General features: G+C 42.2%; 1 protein-coding gene across 9 annotated transcripts in view; it reads right to left on the reverse strand.

The window, feature by feature from the left end:
* CASP8AP2 (caspase 8 associated protein 2) overlaps positions 1 to 10,778 on the reverse strand; it is a 28,734-nt gene extending 17,956 nt beyond the window's left edge. For 5 of the 9 annotated variants that reach the window (XR_004267950.1, XR_004267949.1, XM_032275245.1 and 2 more), the window contains exons 1-5: positions 10,552 to 10,778; positions 5,991 to 6,073; positions 2,726 to 2,794; positions 1,192 to 1,292; positions 579 to 653 (exon numbers count right to left, since the gene is read on the reverse strand). Coding sequence is in view for 7 of the 9 variants with exons in the window: in XM_032275245.1 (XP_032131136.1) it covers positions 579 to 653; positions 1,192 to 1,292; positions 2,726 to 2,794; positions 5,991 to 6,045 (300 nt within the window). In the remaining 2 variants the exon portion in view is untranslated. Of the gene's footprint in view, positions 1 to 578; positions 654 to 1,191; positions 1,293 to 2,725; positions 2,795 to 5,990; positions 6,074 to 10,551 lie in introns of those variants that run through there. The other 4 variants (XM_032275241.1, XM_032275244.1, XM_032275246.1 and 1 more) reach the window with 4 other exon arrangements.

Here is a 10,778-nt window from a genome sequence, read left to right on the forward strand (position 1 = left end):
CAGGCTGGAGTGCAATGGCGCGACCTCGGCTCACCGCAACCTCCGCCTCCTGGGTTCAGGCAATTCTCCTGCCTCAGCCTCCTGAGTAGCTGGGATTACAGGCACGTGCCACCATGCCCAGCTAATGTTTTGTATTTTTAGTAGAGATGGGGTTTCACCATGTTGACCAGGATGGTCTCGATCTCTTGACCTCGTGATCCACCCGCCTCGGCCTCCCAAAGTGCTGGGATTACAGGCTTGAGCCACCGCGCCCGGCTCATTTTTTATCTTTTTAAGTGACAGGGTCTTGCTCTGCCATCAAGCCTGGAGTGCAGTGGCACAATCACAGTAACTTCAAATTCTTGAGTTCAAGGGTCCTCCTTCTTCAGCCTCCTAAGTAGCTAAGACTACAGGGGCCCATACCCAGCTAATTGTTAAACATTTTTTAGTGGAGATGAGGTTTCGCTACCTTGCTACGGCTGGCCTCAAACTCCTGGCCTCATGCAATCCTCCCACCACTGCCTCTCAAAGTGCTGAAATTACTTGTGTGAGCCATTGTACCTGGTAATTTGTTTTTTATGTTTTGATTTATACCCTACCTGTGTCTGTATTTCTTTATACTTTTTCATCAGCTCTTTCATTTGCAGTTGACATTTTCCATATTCTACTTGCAACTATAAAATATAAAAGAATTTAAGTATCATTCAAAATTATTTTCTTAGCTTAAATGGCATTTCAAAATATTTTAAAATTTGCAAATCAATCCACTAACAAGCCAGATGAGGTCTACTACCAGAAAGATTGCCAGTTTTTAAAGTTAAGCCTGCCAGTAATCTATTTTCTTTAGTTTGACATTCAACATCCAAAGCTTAAAATTCAAATATAGAAAAAAAAATGTCTCAGGACATTTTATGCAACATACAATTTAACTTAGTACATGTAATGAAAAGAAAAAAATGTTCTCGAACAGATTGCCTGTTGAGGTTTTATATTCAGATGCTTAAATTGAATCAAGCAAAATTTTAACTAAATTTAGACAAGTATTCAGAAAACATTCCTTTAAAAAGCAGGTCTAAAGACAGAAACTAACTTAAATATTTATTAGACTAAAAGCTAAGTTCCTAAACAAAATATTTATTCAAAACTAAGCAGCTGACTGCTCTTCAGAATTTTACAAAACTAACTGTCCTTAATAATTTTGGCAACCCATACATCATTATATGTTGCCTCCTTTGCAGTTCCTTCTTCAGTCAGGATCTCTTCATATAAGTCCAAACAATTTCTTGATGGTACACAGGATTTGGAAGCACTGTCTAAAAATAAAAAAAACCCTTCCATTAAAATATTTGTTACACTTTTTGTTTTGTTTTTTGAGTCTCGTTCTGTCACCCATGCTGGAGTGTGGTGGCAGTGGTACAATCTTGGCTCACTGTAGTCTCAGCCTCCCAGGTTCAAGCCATTCTCCTGCCTCAGCCTCCTGAGTAGCTCAGATTACAGGTGCACGCCACCACATCCCACTAATTTTTGTATTTTTAGTAGAGATGGGGTTTCACCATGTTTTCCAGGCTGGCCTCAAATTCCTGACCTCAAGAGATCCACCCGCCTTGGCCTATCAAACTGAAAATATTTGTTACACCCTTTTATTTTTTTTTTTGAGATGCAGTCTCCCTCTGTCACCCATGCTGGAGTGCAGTGGCTCAATCTTGGCTTACTGCAACCTCCACCTCCTGGGTTCAAGTGATTCCCTTGTCTCAGCCTACCTGAGTAGCTGGGACTACAGGCATGCACCACGACACCCAGCTAATGTTTTTTTTATTTTTAATAGAAAAAAGGTTTCACCATGTTGGCCATGCTGGTCTCAAACTCTTGACCTCAAGTGATCCACCTGCGTCGGTCTCCCAAAGTGCTGGTATTACAGGCATGAGCCACTGCACTTGGCCTTGTTACATTTTTGATGTTTTGTCTACTTCAAAGAGTTATACATTTCTCCATCTCCTATACTTCAACCTACATTTCACTTCTCCTATATTCCAAATTTATACTGATTTTACAGATGGACTACCAGTTTATTTGAAATGGTTGTGTCAACCAAATTAGATGTGAAGATCATAGTTCAAAACTTTGAGAAATCTGATTATAGGAAAGGTTCCTAATTTGAATAGGTCATTAGATTCTCAGCATACCACTCTTACCGATACATTTAAAAATATTTATAATAACTTACACTTTTCAAATGTTCTAATATTATGTAACCTAGTGAGGCCAGGCGCACACCTATAATGCCAGCACTTTGGGAGGCCAAGGTGGGTGGATCAGGTCTGGAAATCGACACCATCCTGGCCAACATGGTGAAACCCCATCTCTACTAAAACTACAAGAAATTAGCCGGGTGTGGTGGCACATGCCTATAGTCCCAGCTACTCAGGAGGCTAAGGCAGGAGAATTGCTTGAACCCAGGAGGCGTAGGAAAATATTTTTGCACAAGGTCCAATTAAATCTGAGATCTAGATGAATTAAAAAAACCTGTGTGTTAATTTGTTTTTCTGATCAAGCTTTGGTTAAGAATGGGTTCTGGAAGTTACCATGGGGGGAAAAAAGAAAAGAAAAAAGAATTAATTAACTCAGTGTAATTTCAAGAATGGGCAAATTGTTTAGGAGCTATGAGTTATACCAGAATTTGGCAGCCACAAAACAAACACAATGAACAGACCAAAGAAAATGAAACTATTTTATGGAACTCACATACCAGAAACAGCACTATCCAACCCAGCATATATGTCCAATGAGCCTTCATCATTGTTCTTAAGAGGAGAAGCTGCAAGAAAAGCCAAAGACTAGTTAAAAATGACTTTAGGCACTGAGATGTTTCCATTCCTGCACTGAAGGACCAGGAAAAGAAAGAGATTTAATAGTTTTGCTTTAAAAGAGAGATAAGCCAGGCACAGTGGCTCATACCTGTAAACCTAGCACTTTGGGAGGCTGAGGAAGGCAGATTGCTTAAGCTTAGGCGTTCAAGACCAGCCTAGACAACATGGCGAAACCTAGTCTCTACTAAAAATACAAAAAAAGACCAGGCGTGGTGGTTCCTGCCTATAATCCAAGCACTTTGGGATGCCAGGGTGGGAGGACCATTTTTGAGGCCAGGAGTTTGAGACCAGCCTGGACAACATGGTGAAACTGTGTCTCTACTAAAAATACAAAAATCAGCCAGGAGTGGTGGTACATGCTTGTAATCCCAGCTACTAGGGAGACTAAGGCACAACAATCACTTGAATCCAGGAGGTGGAGGTTGTTAAGTGAGCCAACATCGTGCCACTGCATTCTAGCCTGGATGTCAGAGCGAGACCATGTCTCAAATGAGAGAGAGAGAAAGAGAGAGAGAGAGAGAGGGAGAGGAGAGAGGTTTGTCTACACATAGTTATTATAAATAGGAAGATTTTGTCACATAGATTTATTTATTAACTACCTCAAATATATACTTCAAAAATTCACTTTAAAAAATATACTAACGAGGCCAGTTGCAGTGGCTCACACCTATAATCCCTGCACTTTAGGAGGCCGAGGAGAGGATTGCTTAAACTCAGGAGATCAAGACCAGACAACATAGCATATCAAAAATAAAAATTGGCTGGGCAGAGTGGCTTGCGTCAGGTCAGAAGTTCAAGACCAGCCTGGCCAACATGGTAAAACCTTGTCTCTACTAAAAATACAAAAAATTAGCTCGCCATAGTGGTGGGTGCCCATAATCCCAGCTTCTCGGGAACCTGAGGCACAAGAATCGCTTGAACCAGGAGGCGGAGGTTGCAGTGTGCCAAGATAGCACTATGGCACTCCAGCCTGGGCAACAAGAGCGAAACTCCATCTCAAAAATAATAAATAAATAAATAAAATTAGCCAGGTGTGGTGGCACATGGGAGGCCGAGGTGAACTGCTTGAGCCCAGGTCAAGGCTGTAGCCAGCCATGATTATGCCACTGCTCTCCAGACTGGGTGACAGTGAGAGATTCTGTCTCTCATATATATATACACATATATATATATATATATATATATATATATATATATATTCTAGTGAAAGAGTTCCAATTCCAGTTATAGCAGAGTAGTTTTTACGAAACCAATCCTCCTGCAGATAACCACCGTAAACACTAAAGAAAATATTAGAAGCTATCTAAAGAGCCAGAGAACAACCTAAAGTAGGCAAAAACTGAAAGAGTAATGACTACTGAAAGAAAACAGCATCTCACAAGTTCCCTGTTCCCTTTTATTACTGCTTTTTGTAGAAAGACAGGCCCTAGTTGTTGCTACACTGGGCAGTAACAACTCAAAGATAGAAATCTCCAGTCCTAGTAGTTTGAAGAACTGGAGAAAAGAATTTGGGGTAATAACAGTGATTAGTACATGAAGGGGGAATTACAGAGATCCACAAAAAGCATTATCCAAATTCTGCCCATATCGCTGAGTGACCCTCAAAAAAGGGTAGAAAAAGCCAGCTAAACCTAAAATACAGATTTCAGTTGCTATTACAGAAGAGACCGAAGTGCAAGTTCAGTTAAGTATCTGCTAAAATTAAAAACAACTCTTCAGAGGAATATAACAGCATCCAGTATCTCTATAACATTTCATTTACAATGTTGACTATTCAATCCAAAGTTACTACATGGTGGCCAGGTGCAGTGACTCACACCTGTAATCCCAGCACTTTGGAAGGTCAAGGCCAGAGGATTGCTTGAGCCCATGAGTTGGAGACCAGCCTAAGTAACATAGTGAGACTTTGTCTCTACAAAAAAAAGAAAATTCGCTGAGAGTGGTGGCAGATGCCTATAGTCCCAGCTACTCAGGAGACTGAAGCAGGAGGATGACTTGAACCCAGGAAGTTGAGGCTGCAGTGAGCCATGTTTATGCCATTGTACTCCAGTCTGGCTGACAGAGGAAGACCTTGTCTCCAAAAAAACCACACAGACACACACAGTTATTACATAGAAAATCTCAGAAACGGCCGGGTGCCGTGGCTCATGCCTATAATCTCAGCACTCTGGGAGGCCGAGGTGGGTGAATAACGAGGTCAGGAGTTTCAGACCAGCCTGGCCAACAAAGTAAAACCTCATTTCAACTAAAAATACAAAAATCACCCAGGTGTGGTGGCACGTGCCTGTCCCAGCTACTCAGGAGACTTAGGCAGGAGAATCACTTGAACCCGGGAGGCAGAGGTTGCAGTGAGCCGAGACCATGCCATTATACTCCATCCTGGGTGACAGAGTGAGACTCTTTCTCAAGAAAAAAAAAAAAAATTATTTTTCATGAGCTTACTTTACTACCAGGTATTGACAGTCATCTCTTTTTCAAACTAATCATCCTATCAATTTTTTTCCTGAATAACAAACAACCATCACTGCATTTACTAAAAATATTAACTTCAAGAGTAACAAATACCAATCTTATATATTTTTGGATGTAAGAATAAAAATAATTATCATTCATATTAACAAAATCACTAATTTGACTATATTCTGAGGCTTGAAAGCATACAGTAGGTTCACATTTATTAAGCATTCCCATGTGCCAGGTACTTTACTGTATTATTTCATTTATGTATAGAAAGAAAACATTGACAATGACTGTGTTTCCAATTAGAATAGGTAAATGATTTTGTAATTTAAAAAATAAAGTTAGGCCAGGCATAGTGGCTCACACCTGTAACCCCAACACTTTGGTAGGCAAAAAGCAAGGGTTGTTGAGTCCAAAAATTAGAGACCAGCCTAGACCACATAGTGAAAACTTGTCTCTACAAAAAATAAAGTGATTAGATGGCCGTGGTAGCATGTGCCTATAGCCCTAGCTACACAGGAGGCTAAGGTAAGAGGATTCCTTGAGCTCAGGAGTCTGAAGTCATAGTGAGCTACTGATGGAGCCACTGCACTCCACTCTGGGTAACTGGGGGAGACCCTGTCTCAAAAAAAAAAAAAAAAAAAAAAAAAGGAAATTAGAAAGACAATTAAAAGTAGCTCTTACCAGAAAAGACATCAAATAAACTTGTTCCATCACCATTGTCATCATCTGCTGCCATGATCCTATTTCCTTTTGATAGTCACCACCTATGGTATTAAATATTTTAAAATTTTCACTGTTACACCTGACAATTCAGAGAATAAACCTAGCAATTTTCGAATTTAGACACATTGATAAAGTTCACCCTACCATTCTTTTTTTTTTTTTTTGGAGACAAAGTCTCACTCTGTTGCCCAGGCTGGAGTGCAGTGGCTCGATCTCAGCTCACTGCAACCTCCACCTCCTGGGTTTAAGCGATTCTCGTGCCTCAGCCTCCCGAGTAGCTGGGATTACAGAGCAGCTGGGATTACTGGAGTGTACCATAGCTGTGGTTACAGGAGTACACCACCATGCCTGGCTAATTTTTGTTATTTTAGTGGAAACAGGGTTTTATCAGGCTGGTCTTGAACTCCTGGTCTCAAGCGGTCCATCCACCTCAGCCTCCCAAAGTGCTGGGATTACAAGTGTGAGCCCCCGTGCCAGGCCTCTTTCTCTACCATTCTTTTTTTTTTTTTTGAGATGGAGTTTCACTCATGTTACCCAGGCTGGAGGGCAATGGCGCGATCTCGGCACACTGCAACCTCCGCCTCCTGGGTTTAGGCAATTCTCCTGCCTCAGCCTCCTGAGCAGGTGGGATTACAGGCACGCGCCACCATGCCCAGCTAATTTTTTGTACTTTTAGTAGAGACAGGGTTTCACCATGTTGACCAGGATGGTCTCGATCTCTTGACCTCGTGATCCACCCGCCTCGGCCTCCCAAAGTACTGGGATTACAGGCTTGAGCGCACCCGGCCTCTCTACCATTCTTAAAAGGAGATTTGTGTTATCAAAAAAAGTGCCTAATATTTTCCAGGAAAAAGTCAAAACTATAAAATAAAAATTTTAAACTTATTAATATGGCTAGGCATCTTAACATGCCTATAATCTCAGCACTTTGGGAGGTCCAGGCAGGTGGATTGCTTGAGCCCAGGTTTGAGACCAGCCTGGGCAACATGGTGAAACCCATTTCTACAAAAAATACAAAAATTAGCCAAGTATGGTAGCATGTGCCTGTAGTCCCATCTACTTGGGGACTGAAGCAGGAGGATCACTTAAGCCTGGGAGGCAAAGTTTGCAGTGAGCCGAGATTGTCACGGCACTGCAGCCTGGGCGACACAATGAGACCCTGTCTCAAAAAAAAAAAAAGAGAAAAAGAAAGAAAAAATAACTTGTTAATATGATTAAGATATGTACTAAGTAAATGATGCTAATTTTATAAAACAGACCAAAATACAAATTAACTTTTGCGCTAAAATAAGAACGATCACTGCTATCACAACACGCACACACTAATACTAACAAGAAATATTTGGCCGAGTGCAATGGCTCATGCCTGTAATCCCAGCACTTTCGGAGGCCGAGGCAGGCAGATCATGAGGTCAGGAGATCAAGACCATCCTGGCCAACATGGTGAAACCTTGTCTCTACTTAAAAATAAAAAAAAAAACTAAAAAAGAGAAATATTCATACCAAAAAAATTAATCACTTAGACCAAATAGAAAAATAATCAAAAAGAACAGACAAATCATTAAAAAAATAAATAAAAGCAAAGCTTTTGGAACTAAAAGATGTTTGACTTTACTAATCATTAAGGAAACACAAAACAAAGAGATATGCCACGTTGTGTAGGAAAGTGTTGGCATAGCCAGGCATGGCTATTTATCATTAGAAAGGCTGATAACTAAGGGCCCTTGGCTGGAGTCTAAGAACTCAGATTTCAGGAGGGTTCCCACAATTTCCAGACAGATAAAAAGTGGCTCAAGGTGCCTAAACTGTTCATACAAACAATTTGGTCTATCATAAACACCTGTTTCCTTCTGGGAGTCTTAAAATTTTAGTACATGTCAGGCAGAGGTGGCCTATGTGACCAGTCCCCAATAAAGAGCCTGGGCAGAGTCTCTAACATATTTCCCGGACAGACAACATTTCACACCTGCTACCACTAGTTGCTGGGGGAATAAACAGATAAGTGTGTGACTCCGCTGGGATCAAAACCATGAGAACTTTAACCTTGTTAAAGTGACTGCTTTGTATCCTTTGATTTTAATAAATCATAGCTGTGAGTACAACTACATAGTGAATTCTATAAGTCTGGCAAATCATCAAACTTAGGGGTGGTTTGGGGGACTCCTGACATGTTTTCACCAATAACACAGTAAGATAAGCAAATAACAAAGTTTGATAGTACACTAGGTTGACAAGTGTGTGAGAAAACAGGTACTCTCATATAGCTCTCTCAAGTGTACACTGGTAAAAGCTCCACAAAAGCAATTTAGCAATAGCTTTGATTTGATTAAAAATTTGATGAAATGTTTAAATGTTACAATACTCTTTGACCCAACAATTTCACATATAATAGTTACCAGTGTTGTTTGTGGAAAAACTAGAAACGTTTAAGAATCCAAAACAGTAAAAAAACAAACAAACAAACAACCAGGCTGGGCAAGGTGGCTCATGCCTGTAATCTCAGCACTTTGGGAGGCTGAGGCAGGTGGATCACCGGAGGTCAGGAGTTCAAGACCAACCTAGCCAGCATGGTAAAACCTCATCTCTACTACAACTACAAAAATTAGCAGGGCATGGTGGTGAGTGCCTGTAATCCCAGCTACTTGGGAGGCTGAGGCAGAAGAATTGCTTGAACCCAGGAGGCAGAGGTTGCAGTGAGCCAAGATTATGCCACTGCACTCCAGCCTGGGCAACAAGAGTGAAACTCCATCTCAAAAAAAAAAAAAAAAAGAACCACCTCTCATCACTAACTTATCTTGCATCCTCTAGTCTACCACTAAAACCCAATGAATGATGCTTATGGCCACTGAACTATGGCCACTCTGGCCACTTGGCATGAAATTATTAGCAAGCCTGCACCTGCATACTTCTGCTCCCACCAATTGACATATATGCTTATGTAGTGGAGGGGGTTTGTATGCTGCCTGAATCCTGAAGGACAGGAGGTGAGCCAAGGCCATGGTACTCAACTGAAGAGCAAGTGACCCTGAGAACCCAAACATCCGGAGAGTATCTGAGAACCTACCAAGAAAAACAGTCTCATGGCTTAAACACAGTAGGCAATGAGCCAGAGAGTCAACTTAAAAACATTTTATAAACAAAGGGCAGCACGAATTTCTAAAGTTGTCCTGCTGCCATTCAGGAGTGCCTTGTAATACATAAACTTATTAGTGTATCTATTTCCCAAGCTGGACTTGTCTGAGTCATTCTTTGGTCTCTTGGCTCTCTCTTAGTTTGGGGAAAGGTTTTCTATGTACGATTCTGGGTTTTTCTCACAGCTTACACATGCGCATTTATTGTCAAATCCAATCATGCCGGTTTTCCTAAATCATAGTATGATGAAAGATCACATTACCAAAGGGAGTTATTTTCTAGTGAAAACAAGGCAGAATGCTATGGAAAGAGAAGCAACAAAACACACACACACGTGCACACATACACACACAAAACTGCATGTCAAATCAAGTGAAGATGGAATCATCCAAAGTACTATTGGAGAAAATTTAGTCTACCCTCAGATCAGTTAAAGAGCATCTAAGGCCAGGCGTTGTTGCTCACACCTGTAATCCCAGCACTTTGGGAGGCCGAGGCCAACATGGTAAAACCCCCTCTCTACTAAAAATACAAAAATTAGCCAAGTGCAGTGGTGCGGGCCTGTAATCCCAGCTACTGTGAGGCTGAGACAGGAGAATCGCTTGAATTTTGGAGACGGAGGTTGCAGTGAGCCTAGATCACGCCACTGCACTCCAGCCTGAGCAACAGAGCAAGACTCCGTCTCAAAAAAAACAAAAACAATTGGTGACAACACAAATGGGAAAAAAAAAAAAGACTAGGACCATCTCTGTTCTGTTCCCCAACTCTCACTGTATCCCCCCCAGCTCTCAGCAGACAGCCTGGTAGAATGGCAAGTAATAAAAGAATATCTGTTGAATTAATGAAATTCCCAATTTGTTAAACACGATTCTCATGTTTCTAGCTTTGGAGGATAGTCATGCTTTAATTGCAATGGAGAACCAACGAAGACATGTTGAGTTATGTGTAGGACATCCAGATAAAGACGTCTAACAGAGGCCAGGCACGGTGGCTCATGACGGTAATCCCAGCACTCTGAGAGGCCGAGGGAAGTGGATACCAGTTAGGGCCTACTATGTGCTAAGGATGGATCTAGGCGCTGCAGAGATTAAAATAAACTTATTTAGGCTTGTTGGTTTGATGCCTAAATAAGTGTTTCGGAAACATCCAAGATCAATGATCGTCTGACACTCCAGGAAACCCATTTCTCCAAAGAATTCCATCCGAAAGCTTTTAAGAGTATATTCCAAGGAGAGAGTGGACGGGGGGAGGGGCAGGGCGAGCGGCCGAAGGAGTAATTCCTCGGCACGCCCGCCCCTAGCCCCCGCCCAGATCCTCTCGAGGTACCGCAGATGGACGCAGGGTGCAAGCCCAGAAGCTGTACCGGGGGCGAAGGGAACATGACTACCTGCGGGGCCAGACCTCCGGCGCGGCCCTTCCCCGACCTACTTGGCCGCTCCAGATGCTCTCCCTCCGACTATCTGGCTTCTCGGGGGCCGCCGACCTCTGCTCGGGGGACTACCGCATCATGCAGCCTCTTCCTTAGCAGCCCCGCACGGACCGGGCCCCTACCGCAACTTACCCGCCCTGCCTGGCCCAAGACAACCCCGGTTCCTTTCTGCCCACCGAGGTCTC

This window comes from Sapajus apella, unplaced genomic scaffold, assembly GCF_009761245.1.
Source record: "Sapajus apella isolate SASKATOON/1434 unplaced genomic scaffold, GSC_monkey_1.0 scaffold6, whole genome shotgun sequence".
NCBI lineage: Eukaryota > Metazoa > Chordata > Mammalia > Primates > Cebidae > Sapajus > Sapajus apella.